Raw genomic sequence first — 24,455 nt, 5'->3', positions numbered from 1 at the left:
TTGTATTTAGAACCTTCAGTTTCCTTCCCTATCCTCCTTGCCAAAGACTATTGCAAATGCTAGAATGATGGTTGGTTGAGGGCAAAGCATAGTTAATGCTCAGTATACATTGATTTAATGCATTAATGACTAGCAAACACTATGCCTTTTTTTCCCTTTCTAGTGTATTCTCAGTCAAGGGGAAGGAGGGATGCAATTATATCTAAAGTCCAATATTGTGACAATCTACCTCAATTTTCTCTACAGAAATTTCATAAATTGTCCCAAGTTTATTCTTAAACACAGCTTTTCCATATGATATGGACATATAAAAATGACCTAATTCAGCTTTGTAAAATTGAGAATGTCTCCAAGACTAAACTTGAGCTTTGTAAAATTGAGAATGTCTCCAAGACTAAACTTGCATCAAGAATGCTGTTAAACTCTATGTGATGCAAACTTATATTTTATTGGGAAAAATGCTCTAATTATGGAAGTGTTGCATATATAACTCAGTGTCTGTACCTTTCCCTTGCAGAGAATGTATAAAAAAGTACCCGAGGAAGAGCTTACTTCTTCTTTCCTTCTTTTGCTCCCTCCCTCTCTCTCTTCTTTCTCTCTTTAATATATATTGTATTTGTTCATATCAACCTCATGTGAATTGCAAGTCCGAGTGTGTTACAAGACTCCTCTATATTAATTTTAATCAGCAGGATACCTGGCCCTCACAAATACACACAGGAAAAAAAAAATAGGTTCCATGATAAGGTGCTCCGGGATGTGTTTACTGATATTTTAAGCAAGTGGAATGTGTTCCAAAGGAATATTAAATGGAATCTTCTTAATTCTTTCTATGTATATCATTAAGTGAAAATGTTATGCTATATTCGTAGTCTATTAGCAGTAAGCACCATATTTTCCATGCATTGTTTCTTTCTAGATGAATTCATGTGTAAAATATAATTATTTGATTCCTGATGTGACACAAGTAACATAAAATAAGTAGATGGGGGAATGATATAAATATCATAAGGGAATGTTTTTCTTTCTTACCTATGCAACCTCATCTCCAAAATTTAATGTAAAAATTACAAGGGCACATTTTATTCTTTATTAGTCCACTGCTTTTTCAGCTTGACAGAAACTTTTCTGTGTCCAAGTATTCCCATCTTTAAAATGGGGGTGCTCAGAAATATGAAAAAAATTAATTCATACCTATTTTGATTAGAGTAGTAAAGTATACATGTCTTTGAATTTCACTAAAATATAGTAGCTGCAGATAGTATACTTATTTTAGTATCTGTATAAGCAATTTGATTTTCAGGAACTATACATTCAGTGTGATATCTCAATATTATTTTTGTCAAATGATTGCTTGCTATCTGTCTACCCATCCATCATCTGTGTCCATATGGAGTTCATGGTAACAGTGCCAGTGGGTGGTTTTTAACCTATAAAGTCTTTGAAACATGAAAGAATGACAGACAGTAAGTTGCACTTGTAAGGGTGGTTACTACAGAGTATAATCTAATTGGCAGAATCTTGACTTACTAGTCTGGGATACTTGGCTGCATTTCAGTTTCAGTATTACAGACTCTGTAGCCCTGGTTATGTGATATATCTGATTTTAACCATTTCCACATTTCTTTAGCAAGAAAGAAGCACTTCTAATTCTTAAACATCACCAGTAGTGCTAAAATTTCTTGAAATACATACAGAAATTTTGTTAAATATTTTTGGAAGAAGATACTACCTGAACCCAACCTCTAATTAGGATTTTCTTCTCTGAACTCCTGTCTGAGAAATGTTTAGATATCACTTTGTCCTCATCTTTGAATTAGTAGGGACTTCCCACGTAGACCATTCTCATGAGAATGTGCTAGATGATTATGACATGAAATGGAATTTTTCTTGTAGAAGAAAAGGCTTTTTCAATGAGTGGTTACAATTTGATTGAAAGTGAGTAGTTCCAGTGTAGATACGTAATGCTTACGTTTTGCCCTTTCAGGAGAAATGGTGATGGACAATGCCATGTCTCCTGTGGAAAAGAGAGACATGGTTGACCCCGGGGTGGGGGTAGGTTAAAAATACCATCCTTTTGTCCTACTGTATAGCATTGGAACTATATTCAGTATCCTGTGATAAATCATAAAGGAAAAGAATATGAAAAAGAATATATATAGGTATAACTGAATCACTTTGCTGTACTGCAGAAATTAACACAACATTATAAGTCAACTATACTTCAATAAAATTTAAAAAAATACCGCCCTTCAGAGGCCTCATAAAACTATTTGAAATCATTAAGCCTATGTTAGCTGTCGATAGGGAAAGCTATTTGTAAAATGCCGTTTTATTTATATCCCACTTGGTTCATGCCTTTAAAAAAAAAAAAAAGAATTGGGAAAAGTTATTTTATTTATTACCTGTTTACATAGATTACTGGAATTTTCCCCATCGTTGTAATCCAGCAAGAAATTGACATAAAATAGTTTTTAAAAAAATCAGTCAAGATTCTCTGTTAAGCAGGTGAAACATTCAATAAATTGTAACTCTCATAGCTACATTGACAAAGAGTTTTTACAAGGCTTCTGTCATTTAATTTTTTTCACCATCCTTCAAGTCAGTTTCGTCATCTGCCACAATTGAGATAAATGCGCCCGGGTCACTTATCTTAGGAACGATAGGACTGCGATTCAGAGGACTTCTGTCTGACTCCAGAGTCAGTGTTGTCGACCACTGTGTCCCCACAGTTCAACTGTATTACAGGATTCTCAAGACTAAGATGGATTCTTAGTGGTTACTCTGATTTAAAGGGGCATTGGTTTGAAATCTTGGAATTTCAGGCAGTGAAATTCAAAGTTGTACTTGCAGGACCAGGAAAGACTGAAGAAAGCGGCAGGCCACTCCAGATTGGTAGGTGGCAGTGTCAATAAGCAAGAGAACTTACACATGAGGCTTGTCTTGGGCAACCACAAGATCTCTGCACCTGCCCGCCAGAGTCTTAAAGTTTATTCATATAGAGGCGATCATGGGGTTCAGTCACATATACCGTCCAGATGGTCTCAGTAACGCAGGACTCTCTCAAGGCTACATCTTTGAAGTGGCTCCTAGGGCAGGAACAGTGGGCGGGACGTGCATTCCGAGGACTGGGAGGGCTAAGGAGCCTTTGATTGCCTGGGTCCAGTGCATGGGTGAACCAGTGGTCACAACTTCTCCCCATGACCTCTTCCAGCGAAGGGCCAGCACAAATTGTTTTCACTCATTAGGTCTTTGACTGTTAAATTTTGAGCAGGTGATTTAAAGACAGCAAAGGATGTGACTTTTAAATGGAGAAGGAAGGATTTAGATTACACTTGAGAAACAACTTCCTGGCACTACTATGTCTAATCGGCAAGGGAAGTATGGAACTGAGATTCATCTTTGTGAGGTGATTTCAAGACAGTTCTGCCTGAAGAAGATCCAACAGGATAGATTCAGCATCAGTATCTTAACTAACCTTATAATTCTAAGGAAGTTTATTAAATAAAGTTCTGAGTCTATAAACACTAGAAAAGGGAACTTGACCTTCCTGTCTTTGTTACCCCATTCTGAAATGTCTTTAGCAGGAAAGCTTCTATGTGAAGGACAAAGTTCTGACTCCATCTTGGGGAAGGTTGAGGAGAGGGCATGTACCTAGCTATTTATCTATCTATCTGTCTATCTATTTTTGCCATGGTAATCAGTAATTATAGAACTAGAGAAAACTAAAGCTTCCTGTAGAAAAACAATAGTGTGTCAATAACAGCAAAGACTGGATTTGGCAGGTATTATTCTGAGTGGCAAAACAAGCAAATGATATGCTTTTGGATAGAGAGACAGCTGGATACGTTGCATGATCTGATGCCAAAGAAAGACGTCCAGATGTGCTGTGGTTGAGGGGAGAGAGAAATGTATGTGTGTGTATGTGTGTAAATAAGAAAAAAAAATCAAATTCTATCCTGCCAACGGAATTTGGTCAGGGAATTCTGAAGGCTTTAGGAAAGGTGATTCTCTTGCATTATTTATATTTGGACACATGCAAGTATTGTTCCTCTCTCGTCCAGGGCTTGGCGTGAATTGCACTGGGCCACAGGTTGAACCACATACCCCATGTTGCTGAAATACCACTTTGAATTCAGTGTGCATTTACCTGTTTTGAAGCAGCCTGCTAATGGCTGTAAATTCAAGGTCAGAAACATTTTTAATAGAAACTCTTTGGTCTTTTGTGTCATTTTTGCTTCCATGAAATATTGTGGCCACTAAGCCTAGTGGATAATAAAAGCATAATTTCCTGTCAACCAAAATAATCTGCAGGATTGAATTCTAAAGTGTTGGTAAAAGCCCACTTTTATTTTAGGCTTCAGAGTGTGGCTCATCATTGGGAACTTCAGTCCATGTTGTTTACCAAATCTATGTAATAAATTTTTGCATAATGACTTAACATATCTGAAAGTTGACTGAGTTCACCTTAAAAAAAAAGTTGAGGTCAGTGGGTTCAGACCAGGATGTAATTAAAACTATCTCTAGGGCTTCCCTGATGGCGCAGTGGTTGAGAGTCCGGCTGCCGATGCAGGGGACACGGGTTCGTGCCCCGGTCTGGGAGGATCCCACGTGCCGCGGAGCGGCTGGGCCCGTGAGCCGTGGCCGCTGACCCTGCGCTTCCGGAGCCTGTGCTCCGCAATGGGAGAGGCCACAACAGTGAGAGGCCCGCATACTGCAAAAAAAAAAAAAAAAACTATCTCTAAAACGTAAGTGTGAATGAAAAGTTGGATTGTGAGTATCTTACGTAAGACAAGACATCTTCGGGGGGAATTCTAAAGAGCTACTTATTTGTAAGAATTCCAGAGAGACTGTAAAATCTCTTCATCTCGCTCTCGGGGTATAAATCAATGCAGCAGCATTATAATCAAGTGGATTGCTTGGCCAGACGTACATACTGTGTTTAGAAAATCTAAAAATAAATTGATTTTTACCCAGGCTGTACAAATGTCGCTCAATTTCTTCTTCTTTGCATAGAGTTAAGCAGTTTGTGTATACAGCTACTCTTACAATGTTTATTAATTCTGATAACAGTAACATAACATTCGGTTGCATTTCAAGAATTCCTATAAAGCTATTCTGTCCTCATCAAAGAGGATAAATTACCTCTGCCCGTGACAGAGGTGCCTGCATGTAAATAGTACAGTTCTAATTGTCACAGTAGAATCGCATTTCTCTCTGAGTAAAAGACTTCGCTGAAGTGAAGGCCAAGTCTCAACACCCCATAGCATGCATGGGAACACTCCACTTATTGGAGCAGTTTTCCCAGTGTCCCATATGCAGTGGGTTAAGTTTGTAAGTTATGACGTCATGCAAAATCCCGTGTATTCGTACACTCCAGTGCTGGGTTTACCGAAGTCTGATGTATCTGTGTACCATGCTAGTAAGTTGCTCATGGGCTTGGCATTAAATGACACTAAGGAGGAAGTGACTTTCTCACCACACCTTTGAATCTTTCAAGTCTTCCTAAGAAGAAGAAGGTCAGAGTTAGGCGGTGGTTTTATTCTCTGGAACTCCAAGCTTCTGAAACCATGGTCTTCTAATCAGTAACATCTGCATCACAAATGAGATTATTAGAAATGCAGAGTTGCAAACCCCACCCTAGATTTACATCAGAATCTGCATTTCAGAAAGATTTCCAGGATTTGTATGCACTTTAAAGTTTGAGGAGCACCCCACCTAGGGGTGTTCTGGAGGTGACTCTGGGCTTAACCAGAGCTGATTGTTAAATTTTCTCAAACTGCCAGACCCTGGTTAGTGGTCACATTGAAAACTTGAAATTGGTCCAGGTGGAAGTATTTCTATCATGGAAATCAAAAATCAGGGATTCTGTTTTCTTTTAGAGAGCCACATGCTAAACATTTAACTGCACACCCTTGCCTCTAACTGTTGCTGGTCTTCCTTTTTAACAGAGAGATGACCTCAGGCCCTGACAGTATTTAGTTAAGTGAAAATTAAACATCATTTAAAATGCCAGTCTCATTGTGCTTCAGTTTGCTGTCTCCCATACCCTCTCCATGGGATGGCATTTATTTTTATTCCTCAAAGCTTTGGAAATCAAACATGCTCTTCCCTTCCAAAGAACTGGCAGAGAAGAGGGCACTGATTTGACTTGTACTCTGGAGACCATGATTAGGATGATTTGGTGGGTAGGGAGAAGATGGCCATGGATTGGATGATGTGACAAGAAATGATTTACAGCTACCCTAGGTACTGATTCATTCACAAATCCTGGATTAGTGGTGGTTTCCTTCCTGTCCATTGATTGACTTAAATATCCTTTTACACCTGCTCTCCCCCTGCCATTGGGTAATTCCTTCTCAACATTTAGATGACACCTCCTGCAGGAAACCTTCTTTAAGGCATACCGGTCACTCTGTACTACCCTAACCCTTCTCAGACTAATAAAATATTCAAAGTATCCATTTCTTAGTCTTTACCTATTAGACTCTTAGCTTCCTGAACATAAGAACTCTGATCTGCTTGCATTCCTAGCCTTAGTGCCTGACCCACAGTATATGCTTATCAAATATTTATGTAATAAGAGAAGGGATTGTGGTAAGAAAGAATTTTGAAGTTAGATTACCTAGATTCAAACAATGGTTTGCTCTTTACTGGAGGTGTTCTTTGGGCAAGTCATTTAATTATTCTGCACCTCGGTTTTGAGCAAAACAATACAAGGCATAGTAAGCTTTATCTAACTGTAAGATATTATTGTGTTAATGGATACTATTGGGGGCTATGCATATATTCCTTTATTAATACCTTCATTCTAACTAGTGAAGCTATGCTATTGTATCAGATTGTTTCAGCGTCTATCGTTACTTTTTACCTGATTCTGGCAAGTTCAGGTAGAGCAGCAATTGTGTCACATTCCATCCTGAGTGGTTCCGTGGCATTCCATCCACTTGGTGGCTTCCATCAAGGAAGTGTCTATTAGGAGTTTAAATTGGGTTTAAATTTTTTTATACCAGAATCATTAACAACAGAGCAGATGCCAGAGAATACTCGCAGGGTATTTGGCACAATTTAACCATAACTGTCCATTCTAGCTTTTCTTAATTACTTTACCAAGATTATCTTTTTTAATCTTTTTTTTTTTTTTTTTTTTTTTTTTTGCGGTACGCTGGCGTCTCACTGCCGTGGCCTCTCCCGTCGCGGAGCACAGGCTCCGGACGCGCAGGCCCAGCGGCCATGGCTCACGGGCCCAGCCGCTCCGCGGCACGCGGGATCCTCCCGGACCGGGGCATGAACCCGCGTCCCCTGCATCGGCAGGCGGACTCTCAACCACTGCGCCACCAGGGAAGCCCCAAGATTATCTTTTTTAATCTTCAAAATAAACCAGCTAGGTAGATATAATTCTAATTGTTGTTGTTGTTAATTGGCCCCCAATTATGCAACTGGTAAATGTAGTTCTTTGACTGGAATTCAATCCCCACGCTGGCTGGTGTTAGAGAAAACTCTCACAACCATCTCATGGTTCTGCCTCTGTAGCACTCAGGCCATTAGAGGATGGTCTGCATGGCTTTTGAACATTCAGATATGGCCCAGCATGGAGCAGGGTGTGTTTGGAGAGAATAAGTCTCTTTTCCCTGAGAAGTGTTTAGGCAGAGCCTCTGTGACTAGAATGACTATCACCTATCCAGTATGGTCCAGGCCTTCTCTCACCAGCATCACCCTCATCCTCCCACATGCCACCTTCAGGAAGGTTTTTGACTAACTTTGTGTGACTCTCGTACCTTGACTACCCTTCCTGAGGAGGTCACACAGCTTAACTCTTTGCTCCTTCATTTGACTTTTTTAACCAAAGGGTTGGTGTCAGGACCATCCTCCCGGTCTGGCTCAGGAAAACCACAAGCACCACAGCTTACTGGGTGCTTCCCATGTTCTGGCTCCTTCACTGGAGTCTTGTTTGTGAATCACCCTACTGCCTGGAAAGTAGGAATTATTATTACTGCCATTTTGCAGAAGAGAAATGTGAATTCTCAGAGAACTTAAGTAGTTTGCGCATTATTACAGATACAGCATGTGGGGTGAGCTGGGATTCAAGCCCAGCTTTTTCTGCCTGTAAAACAGAGAGTCTGCCAAATAACGTGACCGTCCTGTATCGCCGTCCCTGCTCCATGTCTGGGAGAGCATGGCATGTGATGGTTGTGCTATACATGCTGTTTAAGTATTTAACTATTAACGCTGTTTAAGTGGATTGGCAATTCAGAACGATATTAATATTTCGCGATTTCTTATCAAGACCTTTCAACTTTTGTTTACAACTTGAAGCCTGCAAAGTTCTGCCCTCACACTGGGGTGAGAGAAGGCCTTACTGTGAAATCTGCTTTTTATTTCCCTGCGTGTACTGCAATTCTAGGGAAAGTTGGGACGTTGTTCCGGACTCTGTTTGCTCTGAGTTGGTTCCCTATGGAAAGCTTTTCTTCCCTTTAGTTTCCAGAACAACCGCTGCTTGCAGTGACTCCCCTATGCACTTATCAGGGTGGGGCCTCTTTTGAGGTACAGAGAGAGTCCCAGTGTTTGAGCTGAGCCCAGGCAAAGAGTGACAAGCAGCACAATTCCACTGACCATCTTGTTAGATCAGATCCTTCCTGTCTTTACAGCAGAATCTGGGTCTGCCCTTTTTAGCTAGCTTCACTAAGACCACTCACGAGCCCAGCCAACATAATGACGTTCTTGCTTTCCCATTCTGAGCCAGAATGGAACCAGGGACCTGCAGAGGAAAGGTTCCCTACCCCATTATGAATTCCCTGATCCAAACTGTTCCCCATAGTGTCCTGAGGAATTATTCTCCCATTTAGTCTAATTCAGCAAGGCTTCTCTCTGGGATATGCAGTGAACATTATTTCTTTTAAAATAATTTTTTTGAGAGGGAAGAAACACGTTTTGCCATGCTGAAGGTAAGCAAAAAAATGTATTTGACACCTCAGGTAATGGGGATTTTTTTAATTATCCGTCCCTTTATAAGCCTCTTCAATTGAAAATTGTATTTTTACCATATTTCATTTCCAAAGGAGCTTTTCATAATTTAAATCTCCTGTTCAACTGTACCTTTGGAATGGAAGCCTTGACACTGTCCTGATTATAACATACATGCTGGACATTACAGAATTTCTCTCCGGGAGCATTCTAATTTTATTCACTCCTTATTAGCATCCTGGCAGAGAGTTGCATTCTGCACCCTGAACTGGACAATCCCTTCTGATGGGTTGTGGCAGCTAAGACTGTGAAAATTGGGGTTATTTCCCTTCCTGTTCTCATTTGTAATTTTTTAAAAAAATGTACCCATTAAAGGCTAGTTTATTCACATAGTTCAGCCTAAAGTGAACTAGAACTTATTTTTAAACTGGGGGGGGGGTGGAGAGGGGGCAGGGGAAGAGAAGGAAGGAAGGAAAGAAGGGAGAGGGAGGGAGGAAGGAAGAAAGAGAGGAAGAAATGAAGGGAAGTGGGAAGGAAGGAAGGAGGAAGGAGGCTTGCAGTCTCTACAAGAGTACAAGAAAGTCTTGGCAACACCCAAACTTGCATTACAGCCAAAACGACTATAAGAAAAGAGAGACTGGGAGTAATGGAGAGAGAAAAGGAAGCGAGGCAAGAAAGAAGAAAGGAAGAAAGAAAGGGAGGGAGGAAGGAAAGAAGCAAGGAGGGAAAAGAGAATTTGAATCGGTTTTTGATAAGTTACATAGATACAAAAATTAATATGAAAATTTATATAAAAGCTCACCATATGAAAAGACCTGTTAGCTTACTTGTTCTAATTCCTCAGGTCCACTTTCTTGACTCAAGGGTTTGGGAAATGCCTACTATTTGTTCATGTACATGCTTTTGAAAACCAGTGATTTTGTTTTAAAACCTGTTGCAGTGGACCTTTATCTTTCTTCCTTCTTGTTGTTGCAGGAAATTTCAATGAGAAGGAAAGCCAATGGATCGTGGTCTTAGAAAAGCTGCTTAGATGATGTCTGTTTCCCGTGCTGTAAACACGTGGCAGAGCTGTGAGTAAATGCTCGGCACTGCATGATGAATTGGATGGCTGCAGACCAGAGGCAAACAAAATAATTGTCTCATTTTCGTGGTGATTTGCTTAACTGGGGGGACCATGCCAGAACGGCTAGCGGAAATGCTGTTGGATCTCTGGACTCCATTAATAATATTATGGATTACTCTTCCCCCTTGCATTTACACGGCTCCGATGAATCAGTCTCCAGTTTTAATGAGTGGATCCCCTTTGGAACTAAACAGACTGAGTGAAGAACAGCGGATTTTGAACCGTTCCAAGAGAGGCTGGGTTTGGAATCAAATGTTCGTCCTGGAAGAGTTTTCTGGACCTGAACCGATCCTTGTTGGCCGGGTAAGCTTCATTTTTAAGGTCCCAATTTCGGGATCTGTTACTGATCCCTAGACCTTTAACATTAGGCGTGTCACAGTTGTTGCCACACTTAGCTGTAAGTACTTTAGGCCAGATGGTTAGTTAGTTTACCTCTTGGTTTCTTTAGGAATATGAATAATCCCATGGTAACAGATTTAAATGTAAACTAACTGCTCTTCTCTGGAAAGCTCTTCCTCCCCATCTCTCACACCCTCCCCATCTATTGTAGCATAGCTTTAATGACACTTGTGTAATGCGTACACAAATAAGCTTTTTCGTTCTCATTTCACACAAGAAATCTGCATGCCAAACCTTTCCTGTCACTTTTAGCGCTTGGAAGAGGTGTGCATTTTTCTCAGTTTGAATTTCTACCACCTGGATTCCTAAGATGGTATTTTGTTCCATTTTAGTTTGAGGCCATGTATCTCCAACTGCAGGTAGACTTTTCTCCTTTGTATGTTTCTTTTTGTTGTTTGTTGGTTGGTTGGTTCAGTTATTAACCTAGGATGGGGCAAGGGAAGTTCTCGGAGTGGGTGCTTAATACTTACTGTAACTCAGTAAATTTTGCAATAGGAAACTGTTGCATTCATTGTCAGGTGGAATCAAATGTATAGAATCAAAATTTTAGCTTAGTGGTGTGCGTGTGTGGTGTATGTGTGTGCGCGCGCGTGCACGTGCATATATGTGTCAGACTGGATTTACATTTGTTTTCTTGCTGTTGGCAGGTTAGACAAATGTTCCTTGTGTAGATAAGGGCTGCCTGCTTTTCAAAGTTTCACTGTGGGTTATTGAAGACTATACATGTTTATTCCTCAGAATCGCTCATAAGCTTCTGTTAATTTTAACACTCACCATCATCATAGGTAGAATTCCAATTACGAGCCCGCCAAGGACTGATTTTCCTGATAAGTCAGATTCAGAAGTGAATCATGCCAGTATTATGCATTTCCCAAATGCGGTGATTTAAAAAAAAGAATTAAATATTGATCTTCAGGACTTCCGTTAACACTTTGTGTCTCGCTAGGAACTTCTGATTCCATTCCTGCTTCTACCTCCTTGTCTTACAACGCAGATTGAGCCTCCCCAAGGATTATGCTTTTTCATTTCATGTAGTTCTACTTGGACAAGGGAAATCTGGATGAGGTGGTGTCATGAATCATTCAAAGAATATTTATTGAGCCTAATACCTTTTTAGGCATATGGGGGTTTATCAGTGAACAAAACAGTGATCCCTGCCTTCAAGCGATTCACGTTCTGGTCAATACTGTTTTGTATTGAGCACTAGCATAGCAGCACTTTGTAGGCACAGTCCTGTTTGATTTTAGCAACAGCCCCCTCTGCCTCGCTCTTTATATGTGTATGTGTATGTGTGTGCATATGTACATGTATACAAACAATATGTGTATAAAACAGGTCCACATTCCTTTCTTTGTAAGTCCAAAATACACAAAAATATTGTTTTATATGCTTGATACACACTCAGGTAGCAGAACTGACTGGAGGCTATTTATAGTCGTAGTGCATCCCATTACTGTGACTGTTCATCTATTTCCCAGCAGAAATGTTAATGTGTTTGATTACAGTGTGCTGCCCCAGACTCTGCTGAAGGTTTTGTTTACTATACAGTTTATCTACCATAATACATTTCTAAACGTGAAAACTTCTCAGTTCCAAAACATCTGACCCAGCGTGTTTTGAATAGGGGCTTCTTGACCACATTATCTTTCTTTGTTGTGGCTAAGTGCAAAAATTGAGACTTAGGTGGATTAATAAAGTAAACCAAGATCGTAGAGCTAGTAAATGATCTGGATCTGAATCAGGTTGGGGATTCCCAAGGCCATAATTTTATCCACTGTATCCTATTACATCTTAGTGACTAGTTACCATGTATTTAAACTATAATTTGCACTTAAGAATTATTGAGTATAAAATGCAGAGTTCTTAAATTCCTACATTCTGGATATTCAAAACTTCTTTAGCCAGCCCTAAGGCAAGGCGTTTTCACACCGTATGACATTCTGGGTATACGGTACATGCACACATATATAATTGATGGATATTTTCTCCCTGTTTCTATTAGTGAACTCTACGGAGGTCTATCACACTGATGGTATCTTGTGTAATATAAACAAACATGCTATCCCCAGAAGAACTTTCCATTTTTATCTGAATATAAAAAGTAATTAAATTGGGGTCTGTTTTAGACTCAGGCTCTAATGACTAATTTTGCCTCCGGTCTTTAAATGGAGCAACAGAGAGAGAGGCAAACAAGGTGGCCTTTACTATCCTTTTTTGACTTAGTAATACTTGAGAAATCCATGCTTCTTTGAACGACAGAAATGTTGCTAGCGAACCCTAGGATTTTGAAACAGCCAAAGTGGTTCTGATCCTTGATGGCTGTGCTTCACATGGCCAGTCCCCAAACGATTGCTAAATCTGAGTTAAACTTATTTCTGAAGAACTTTTTCTGCCAACATTTCCAATCATATATATTTCTCCTTAAAGAAAATTGCTCCTGAATTATTACAGCTTGGCCTTTGAGGATCTTGAGTTGTAGCAAAGCCCCAAATGCATTTCGGGTGGCTGCTGCTGCTGCTGCTGAGCCAGGCTGAGTGTGGGGAGGGCCCGTATCAGGGTGCCCACGGGTGCTGCACAATGTTTTATCTCTGTGCACACTCTTCCGCATCTGACTCTAAACCACTTCATTGCTGAGCTTCTCCCCAGGAACTGGCCGAGAGGCATTAGTTACTTGTGAGCATACTTGCTCTTTAAAAGGCCCTCCTCTCCTGCGAGTCACTCGGGCCTGGCAGACTGAGTTCCAGCTCAAGGGCAGAGCCAGTTTTTAAGTGATTGGCTCTTCAGAGCTTCCCATATACTCTTACATCCTTCGTTGTCTGTTTTTACTATATTGGTAGGCAGCTAGATGCAGAGACAACTAAGCCTTAGAGATGGACTCTGCAGAGGTTTGAATATTGGCTTTGCCACTTCCTGGATGTTTACCCTGGGAAAGTAACTAAAGCTCTTCAAGGGTTATCCAAATAAGATGAATACGAGTAGATAAGAATAATTTATGCACGGTGCCCGCACGTAGCAATTGTAGTCATGATTGTAGTCTTAACTGTGTGTGTGTGTGTGTGTGTGTGTGTGCATGTGTGTGTGTGTGTGTAGTTGGAGTGATGGACAAACTGGCCACCACATCACTAGGTGAGCACAGGACTCTGGGAGCCTAAAGAGGGGCCCTTTCAATTAGCCCAGGTTGCTTAGGATGGAGGTGATGTTTGATATTTCCGTGTGTCTTCAAGGGTAACTGTCACTCAGCCTGATGGCGTGGGGTGGAGTGGGAAGTTAGGTGCCCCTGCTGGATAGATTTCGACTTATGCAACGTCACGGGAATAGGGTGGGATGACTGAGGGTCACCTTGATCAGAAGCAGCATAAGCCTGTATGTTTCTCAGTGAATTAAGATGAAGTTGAAATCTCTATTCTTACAGAGCCTTCTCTGCCCCATTCTGTCTAAAATATCAACGTCCATCTCTGATATTTCATACCCTTTGACTATGCTTTATTTTTTCTCCTTCCTGATGATCACGTCTCACATACTCCATACTTTATCATGTTTATGATTTGTCTCCTACTAGAATGTAAGTTCTACAAAGAAAAGTATTTTTGTCTCCTTTGTTCTTCACTGAATATCCCCAGAACCTAGAACACTGCCTGCATATAAGGAGAGCTCATAAATATTTTGCATGAATAAGTGAATGAATAATTCACCTAAATAATGGAGGAATTTATAAAATAAGATAATAAACCCAATCAGCTTTAATACAAATAGCATTTTTCAGCCAAAGGGGCAATACATTTCTGTCGTGTTCTCCTCTTCAATTGTTTATTTTAGAGACCTGCTGGGTAGTTTAAACATTGTTTCTATGTGTTGATCTTAAAAGTCCTTCTTTGAGGTACTAATAGTGATAAGTTAATTTGTTAAAACAAGTCTCCTTATGAAGACTGCAGAGTCCTCTCTCTGGAGGCTGTCCCCCTTACTAGTGGCATGAAGCAGTTCAGGCTGGGGATTCCATTATCTTCCAATTCTTCTGCAAACTTACATTTGTGCTTATGTCACAAACTAGACCAAAAATCTTTCTGAATTCTTGAAAAACAAATAGCAGCTACACAGACTCCACTCCTGGCTCCAGCTCTCTGGTTACAAGGTGGTCTGGAGCCTGTTTGTATACACACATAAATATTTAGATTTCTGCATTGCCCAGGACCTCCTGTGTTGACTTTCTCTGCCAGTTCTGGAAGAGAATAAGGTGGTACATGGGACCCTTCACCCTGTATTCTTTTTTTTTTTTTTTGCGGTACGCGGGCCTCTCACCTCCGTGGCCCCTCCCGTTGGGGAGCACAGGCTCCGGACGCGCAGGCTCGGCGGCCATGGCTCACCGGCCCAGCCGCTCCGCGGCATGTGGGATCTTCCCGGACTGGGGCACGAACCCGTGTCCCCTGCATCGGCAGGCAGACTTCCAACCACTGCACCACCAGGGGAGCCCCCCACCCTATATTCTTATTTGTCTGGTTTTGAAAAGGAAGAGAAGGAAAACCCATGGTGCTTTGCATAAGTCTTGTAACCGAGACAGATATGTTGTCCTTGGGATGAAAGGTGCATGGGTTCTTTAAGGCTGGCATCTTGATGCCATCATGAGAGCCCTTGGCTGTGAGTCAGGAGGGTGATCGATCAAGTCATTACACAAATATTTATTGGGCACCTACTATCTCCTAAGTGTTGTTACCAGTGGATTCTCAGTTCTGAGCCAACACAGATCCATGCCCTCTGTCATAATGGGCTACTAGGGAGAGACAGATGTGAAGAAAATAATCATAATGTGACATATACCATGTTAAAACTGAGATAAGTACTCTGAAGTGAAGGAACATGGGTCTGTGGAAGCACATATAGAGGAATCTGGTCTATTTGGTGGGATGATGGACTCTTCCCTAAAGGAATCACCTGTGAGCTGAGATGCCAAAACCATGAACTAAGGTGCAGGGTTGAAAAAAGACAGCATTCCCAGAGAGGACATTCCATATGCACAAGACTATTTAAGGAGCTGAGAGAGGGTCAAGAGTAACTGGAAGACAGAGAACTAGGGTTGAGATCTTTTAAATCAGGCAGAAAGATGGGCAAGGATCTCTTGGAGATCTGGCTTCATTTTTCCCCTCTGCTGTAAAGGAACTGGAAGAGAAAGTCACACAACGTCTCTCGGGCACAGTTTCCTCACTTGTAATTGTATAGTGGATTGTGGAATTATATTTAAGATACAGATCCCTGTGGGACAGGAAAAGAAAGCAATATAAAAAAAAAAAATGTGTGCAACCTATCTACCCAAGTTCCTTTAGCTCTTGTTCTGTGGTTCTGTGATCCTCTGTTCCTCAGACTGTTTTATTTTGGGAAAAAATGGTTTGCTTTCCAGGTGGTCAGAGTTCTATCCTAAATCCTGTTTCTTACATAAACTCCTCTGCTCTCTTTCCTCCCTTTTCCCCTCCTACCTGGATTTCTGAGCAGTTCCTTATTTGGATATAACTCTCACTGGTGATGCCACATCTATTTATAATTCTCTGCCTCCAAGGTACTGACTCATTTTCTCTCTTTAAATTTGACCTTCTAACCTTCCCTCTTCCCCGTAACTTGGAAATCATTTGGGTGGTGCTTAGTATGAAGGACACGGGGTGCCAAATAATTACACTATATTACAGTTTACGGTGTCAGCGGCTGGTGAGAAAATTGCACTTGACATGCCATTATTTTTGCTGGCTGTTTGCATGTTAAGAGCACTGGGCTACGCAGCCACAGCCAAATTGTATCTTTGGCCTTGCAAGAACAATTCACTGTCAGTTTCGTGAAGCTACTGCCTACTCAGACAGAGACTTGTGCACCAATAATTTGGCAGGAATGCAAGTCAGCATCGCATGTCTCAATCTGACCAAACAACAAGGGTTGTCTGCCTTTTGCCCGGTGTCCCAACTTAGAAATAACAGGCATCCCAGAGCTGTTGGAAGTCTTTTGGTGCTGATATTAAAAAAATGGAATAGTATTAGTCATGTGTGTTAGCAGAAACCCTCAACACATGCACACACACACACACACACACACACATACATACACACAGTCTATTAGCTGACTGTACATGAGTAAAATCCCAAGATATCTCCTAATTCTTTCTCTTGGTAGCCCCCAGACCCTCACTGTTTCTTTTCACCTCTGCTACAAAGGTAGATGGAAGGGAAAGTCACACAGCCTCTCGGGCACAGCCAAATTGTATCTTTGTTCCTTACCAAGGGGCCAAGTGAGAGTGTGTATAATCTGCTTATCTCTGTAGATGTCTTTAAAGGTAAATTCATGCAGACTTACAAGAAGAGTCTTGCACATTTTGTCGGTCCTCTTGAAGAGTCATCTCATTGAGGCAGATACTTTTCCCACTTGAAGCAAAGTGCTAGTAGTTTGTGGGTGATAAAGCCAGACTATGTCACCTATTTTATGAATAAATAGCACCAAGGTATTCAATGTGGAAAAGAAAGAAAGCAGAGAATTGATTCCTATCACAAATACGAAGCCAAAGCTCAGAGGGAAAAATTGGGCAAACATAAAGGCTGCGCAACTGGGAAGGCTTTCCTTGCATCACATAGCAGAATAGTATGAATCATCCAGAAATGGTTAAAATTTAGAACATGGGAACATGATTGCAACTGAATAAATAACAGAAGCAAGAGATAAAATGTGTATAGAATATAATTTTAAAATGCATATGTGATATGAACAGAGTACCTGGCATGTATCTATTACGATATGTATGTGTACATAAAAAATATAATCAAACATTAACAAAAATAATCAACTCCTTTGTACCTATCACTCTGATCATCCATATTCATCAATTTTCACAAAGTCAATACTCTTGATTTTATTTTATTTTATTTATTTTATTATTATTATTTTTTTAATACTCTTGATTTAAAAAACTAATGTAAGGAGAATCCTAATCGTATCTATAACCACTATCCACTATTTCTGATATAAAGATTTCCCCAGTTGAAAACAATGTAAGATTATAAAAATCCCAAATGTATGATTCTATCTAACGAATAAATAATAATCATGTAGCCTTAATTAAAAACAAAATAAGGGGGAACTTCCCTAGTAGTCCAGTGGTTAAGAATCCATCTTGCAGTGCAGAGGAACATCGGTTCGACCTCTGGTCAGGGAACTAAGATCCCACATGCCACAGGGCAACTAAGCCCGCACACCACAACTTATGAGCCTGCATGCCACAACTAGAGAGAACCCGCGCACTGCAATGAAGAGCCCACATGCCTCAACGAAAGATCCCGTGTAACACAACTAAGACCTAATACAGCCAAAAAATGAATAAATATGAAAAAACAAACAAAGTAAGAGATTAATGCCTGACATTAATTCATATTAATAACTGTACCACAAATCAATAAAAGGAAATATACCAATATACTAAAACTTTTTTTTCCAATATATGTGGTTGGATTATCTTTTTTTATCTTTTTTTAAAAAATAATTTCCTGCATTTTATTTTCTAGGCTCTGCTATTATTACATTGTAAAACATAATAAAATGAGAGAAAAATAAATGACAATGTTATATTGTTCAATTTTTTTTAAAACCAATGCTATCTATTCATAGCAAATTCATGGGGACCATCATTTAATGTGAAATCAGTTGGTAAATATTAATAGAATCTTTTTTTATTTTTTAAACCACACCTGTGTTAAACCTTTGGAAGTTCAGTCTCATCAATTAATAAAGTACCAGCAATATTTAATCATTTTTATGAAACGATGAAGAGAGAAAGAACAGCCACAGTCTTGCTGCACTGTTGTATGCATGTTAAATGACTTTCATTACCATGGAACAGACCACATATTAACCAAAAATTGAAGATTTTGTACTTGGCCTTGAAATTGGGAACTATCTTTGGAGTCTTCAAGTAATGCAGTCAGCCTGCATGTTGCTTTTAACATTTCAGTAAGTAAGAATAGTGTAGAAACGTTATTTAAGGTACTATGTTATTTAAGAAAAAGTCTTAACAGCATTCACATGATCTCATTTGGCCTGGCTAGACATGTTTTCTACATAGCAGTTTCTTTAATATTTCAGCATTTTTCATCTGTACATATTATTTCTATTATAGTTAACTTAAAATCACCCGTGCGTGCGCACGCACACACACACACACACACACACACACACACACACACTCACCCCTTGGCATAATTTGATTACATATATATTCCTATTCCTAACTTAAGTTTTTGAATATTTTGAAATGTATTAAAGACAGTGTTGTCAATATTCAAAGATCTGAATATTTCATTAAAATATGGGTATGTTTTCTCATTAGCACCAGCTACTACCACACTCACATTTCAAAACATTTAAGAATCTTCTTAGATGTATCTAGGAGGAGAACTAAAATACACTACATTCTTATTAATCAAAGTGAGGGTCTGTAGATTAGCAGCAGCATCGTCACCTGACACCTAGTTTGAAATGCAGAATTTCATTCTTACTGAATCAGAATCTGCATTTTCACAATAGCCCCTAGGTAATTCCTAGGCACATTAAAGCATAAAATACATATTTTTAAAGAAATCAGTCAATCATCAATTAATCCGGGGATAGTGCAAGTCATGCTTTTTGCTCTCTGCAGACAGCCGGAGTAAATTTTGAATACCACTCAACTAAAGAAAAGAGCCATGGAGCTGGTGTTTGCAAGAGCCCCAGGCAAGGTTGTGGGTGGAAGCCCCTGCTTATCTCATTTGCACCCCTGTAGTAAGTGCTGGACACTGCAGGCTGTGGCACCAATTTGCAAATGGGACTCCCCTGTTTTGCAGGTGACAGCAGAGGGAGGTTACTGTCTGTGGAACACCCCTCCCCAAACTTGATTAGTTAACAGGAAATGTTTCCTGCTCATACCCATGGACTTCTTTTTCTGCTGCATGTATTTACCACAGCGCGGCAGATGTGCTCTGAAATCTGCAGAGCATCAAATGTCACTGGGCTTCCGCGGGAGACAATAGCGAATCCAGATGAGCCTGATCAGAAGGGCTGAGGAATATTGGGGGAACAGCAGGGAGTAAAACCCTGGATGCATATTTCTATTTGTCTCTAATCCTAAAAAAAAAAAAACCCAGCTGTATTGTATAGATTATTATTATTATTATTTTCTTGGCTGTGAATATCTAGTGGAGACTGTGAACTTGATGACATTAGCCGGAGACATTAAAGTAGGGGAGAAAAGGTGGTTTAAATATCTATTAAGTGTTTACTGTATGGTAGATACTTTATAAAGTTTTCTCGTTCAATCCTCCTGGCAATCCCCTGACGAAGGTACCATTATTTCCAGTGTCAGATCTGGAGAGAGGCACTGAACGGAAGAGTTGTTTGCATTAGAGTTTACAAGTGAATAAGTGATGAAGCCAGGAGTCAAACCCGGGCGTGTTGATCTTTGAACTTGTTTCTGTAATCTTGGCAGCACATTGTCACATTGGAACCCTGTGCGGGAAAGGCTCAATGTGCTAGGCTGCCACCCCAATTTGTGGATGAGAAAAGTGAGGCTCACTGAAGTTAACCGACTACATATCTGTATGGTCTCCAGACTAGATGTAAAATGTTTAGTAAGATGTAAATAGACATTTAGTGATATCTATCCAATTGCAAAACCACTACACCTTTTTCTTGGCATGCATGTCTCTATGCTTTGGTAGTCAGAGACAGAGGTGGATACAAACCCCTTGAGAGAAGAAAACATGTCCTTAAGACTAATGCATGTGGTGGCTCTGTTTTATTTCCTTTATGGGGAGATGAAACTGCCAAAGTCTGGGCCTGAGCAGGGCTGGTACCATGTACAAGTTGATTTGTGGGTTCTTGTCCAAATGTCGGGGCTAGCCCAGTGTCTTTCTTTTTGGCATTATCATTCACAGGTATACATTTCAGTTGATAATGATGATAAAGGAAGAGATAAATGAGGAAGCAGTGGCAGGAGAAGAGTATTTTCCCTGAGCATTTATAAGGCATCTTGCTTTGTGTGTTAAATGTATTTATAGATGTTGTCTCCATTTTGCAGGTAAGACAATTGCGATGTTGGAACTGAAGCGAATTCTCATTGGTTAGGTGACTACAGTGAAATGATTCTAGCTGTTTTCTGAGTTGGGCAGAGTTCTTAAGTACTCCAGAGCTGTAGCATTAAGTTAGCTCACTGAAAGCTTTGCCACAACTGGGCAATTTTGTGGGTTTTCTTTGAACTGAGAATCACCAGAATAGTGGAAAGAAGAGCAGAATAGTTAAATGGGATGAAAAAGAAAATCTTGCACACATAGACAGGTGCTAAAAGAAGACAAAAAGCTAGTACCCTCCAGTTGCTTGAACTAACTGTGTTAATGCTAAATAATTTAGTAACAAGTCCCTGTACACTTGGAAACTGAACTGGTGGACAGTATTACAGAGGCTCCAGAGGTGGGATCTATAATTTACTTAACTCTCTTCAGTGACTCACCCACCCAGTGCCTTTTGCAACTCTAAGAATCTTTTTCTAAATGGATATGTGCTTCTCTGTTTCATCTCTTCCTTGCCAGCTCTTATCATGGTGACCTTCCTCTGGACAGTTCTGGTCATGTCCTTTGTTACTGGTGCACTTTGACCACTGATAATAACCCCCTTGTGCCTTTAGCAGATTCTATGAGGAAAAGTAATTTGGTGAAAGAGCAAACATGGCTATTAAAAATGACCAAATCCTGTAACTCCTTGAAGAAAGCCAGACTCCCCAGCCACTCAGAGGCTTTATTTAGAATGTGGCAGGTTTATTTATAGTGGAGTTTTCTTTGCTTTTATTTTTTATGTGCTTCTGGGAACCCAAAAGTATAAATGAATTTCTCACTGCAGTTTGCCTCTTTGCCTCTTGTCATACTTGTGTGAGTGTGTGTGTGTGTGTGTGTGTGTGTGTGTGTGTGTGTGTGCACGTGTGCATGTGTCCTATTATTTTTCTCTTAGAGCAGCGTTGCTTTGGCAGAGCTCATCAACTGAATCTAACCCTGACTTTGCAGGGACATTTGTAATCAGCCTTGTGAGGTGTTTTCAGGAATCATTAGTCATTTGCAATGGTTGGTCCTATTAATTGCAGCTAGTGTTCCTCTCACCGTCTTTGCTTTTCCTGCCATTACACTCATGCTGTAAAGGTCTAAGTTTTTTTATAGCTGAAACCAAATTCCACATCCCAAGTAAACTATTGGGAATGCATTTAAATGTTTGCAGTTTTTCCTCCATCCACAAGTGGGAGGAAAGACACAAGTTGAAGCTAAAAGACCAAACAAGAAACATAGAGACACACCTGCCCCAACACATAAGTACACACACACAGAATGAGGTGATGAGAGAGGGTCAAAGAGATACAAAGGGACTTCCCTGGTGGCGCAGTGGTTGGGAGTCCTCCTGCCAATGCAGGGGACACGAGTTCAAGCCCTGGTCCGGGAAGATCCCACATGCTGTGGAGCAACTAATCCCATGCGCCACAACTACTGAGCCTGCGCTCTAGAGCCAGTGAGCCACAACTACTGAGCCTGTGTGCCACAACTACTGAAGCCTGCACACCTAGAGCCCGTGCTCCACAACAAGAGAAGCCACCGCAGTGAGAAGCCCAGGCACCGCAATGAAGAGCAGCCCCCGCTCGCTGCAACTAGAGAAAAGCCCACGCGCAGCAACAAAGACCCAACGCGGTCAAAAATAAATAACTAAATTTATTTAAAAAAAATAATAAATAAAGAACCCCCCATTTAAAAAAAAGAGAGACACAAAGGATAGGGCCAGCAAATGGACAGTAAGACAGAAATCCTCAATTACAGGGAGGAAGTCACGTGACTGTTACAACATAAGAGAGGAGCCCAGACACAAAACATAGAAAGTGAGTGACTTTCACAGAAACACAGAATTTCAGAAACACAAAGAATCCGAAACAATGAGGAAGAAAGATTGGGTGAAGGTGAAGACTGAGAGAGAGAAGTAAGGCAGAGGAGACAGAGAATGCGTGTGGAGAAAAGCCGTATGGAGAGGATTTGGGGTCCACTAAGTGGTTTTCACTAGGCCCAGACTAATTTCTTTCAACCCCTGGACAGATGGGCTTATGCATACTTTTATGGCATTTCTGATCACACAGGTCTGGTTTTTTGAAAAGAAGTGCGTTTTGATTCTGACACATGGCTTTTGCTGAATAACTGGCTGGCAGGACTGGGCATGAAGTCAGAACAATTTGAGTGAACCAACAAACAGGATGATCTTTCTTTTAAACTTTTTCAGAGACACAATTTTGGCCTTTAAAGTAAAGGTATACACTTTCTAGTAATTGATGCTAGAGACTAAATCATGGGATTTTACCTCAAACTGGTTGTGGAGCGAAACAATTTAATAATGAGTCTTTAAGTAGAATCATCACATCATTCCTACTTAGGGATCATGGCACTAGTTTACAAAAGAAGTGGGAAAGTGGGAAAGGATTATGAATAAGCCTCTGGACAGTTTATGTCTTCTAAAGCTCTCTAAAATTGTGGAATGGGCTTTTGAAACATTGGAAGAAAAACCATTTTATTAGAATTTACATTTTACATTTACAGTTTAATTTATACAACTTATTTAAAATAATCTAAAATGGCCATAGAGAAGGCTGAGGTTGTTTTCTGTTTTTGCACTTCGCAAATATATTTGAATAAATATATATTTTAACAGCTTAAGAAAGAGTAGGCAAGGTGGAAGTTGAAAGACATGTATAGGTAGGACCAAGGGAAATAACACTTCCTAAGTACCTAGTGCCTTCCAGATGTACAGAATCTTACTTAGCCTTCACTTAGACCCTGTGAGAGAGGGCTGTTAATATCAGCCCTGTGCCCTCTTAACAGATAAAGAATTTTAGGTTTAGAGAGATTTAGTTACTGCCCTAGAATGGCCAAGAAAGTGGAGAATGGGGAATGGAATGCAGAACCGGCTGATTCTGCAATCTATGCTTCTTTCTGCCTACACTGCACTGCCCCCTCACTCACTTTATTTGGTTCTTCCATATGTTTCCTTGCACATGGATACGTTCTTATGGAATATGGAAAAGGTTCTTACTTTTACAAAACACAATTTGCTCTTCCATATATTTTCCTTGATTATCTCAGTACCCCAGGGAGCCAAGGAGGATAACTGGGATGGTATTCAACCCACAGGGAGACTGGGCCTCTGACACCTTGTTCAGTGTTTGCTCTAATGATCACACTGCCTGCACATGGTCCTTTGAAATGTACCCCCCTGTGGTAACTTCTCTCCATCAGGAAGTGTTGAGGTTACTACTGCAGTTCCACGTTGCACCACAAAGTGGATTTTGCTTAAGACTCTGACTCCTAAATCCTGCTGCACGTCATTGCCAGGAGCTAGCAAAGGCCTGGATGGGATACCTTTTAAGTATACCATCCAATCACCTGATTTATGTGGTCTCTTTTAAATCCAAGGACTACATTACTTCCCTACTTAATGCTGCCAAATGCAGACTGAGAACTTGGATTAATAATAGTCATCCTCCCAGGGGATGTTATTGAATGAGGCTTTCAAAAGCCTGCACTGCCTTGTGACCTCTTAGCTTCACATTGATCAAGATTGTGTTCCTTTATACAGCCTGGTGCCCCAAGTTCCCCATGATGTATAGTCCAGGCCAGGAAACCATGAATGCAAGAATTTTAGAGAATTCTTTTGTTAACGTTTGAGGAAGGTCACTGCAGTCAAATTTTTCCTTAGGAATATTCACCAGGCTGGATTTGGGTGGGAAAAGGAGGACCAGGTCTGTGTCACTTGCCATTTCAAGCCCTGGAATACAATTTCATCCCGTGACCTGACAGAGGAGCTTTGTTACATTTACAAGGACAATTAGCATGCCTGGAAACTGCTCCCTGAGATGTGATAAGGAAGGAAAAGTCTGTATCTGAAGGCTCCTCTCTCCTGA

General features: G+C 40.4%; 1 protein-coding gene across 2 annotated transcripts in view; it reads left to right on the top strand.

Annotated features, from left to right (window-relative positions):
• CDH8 (cadherin 8) overlaps positions 1 to 24,455 on the top strand; it is a 374,358-nt gene that overhangs the window by 4,931 nt on the left and 344,972 nt on the right. For both annotated transcript variants that reach the window (XM_059044956.2, XM_059044955.2), the window contains exon 2: positions 9,940 to 10,390. In XM_059044956.2, the coding sequence (XP_058900939.1) occupies positions 10,139 to 10,390 (252 nt within the window). In that variant the 5' untranslated portion in view covers positions 9,940 to 10,138. The remainder of the gene's footprint in view (positions 1 to 9,939; positions 10,391 to 24,455) is intronic.

Source organism: Kogia breviceps, chromosome 18 (assembly GCF_026419965.1).
Source record: "Kogia breviceps isolate mKogBre1 chromosome 18, mKogBre1 haplotype 1, whole genome shotgun sequence".
Lineage (NCBI taxonomy): Eukaryota > Metazoa > Chordata > Mammalia > Artiodactyla > Physeteridae > Kogia > Kogia breviceps.
Note: the sequence above shows the minus strand (reverse complement) of the source record. Positions and strands in the feature narration are given on the sequence as shown.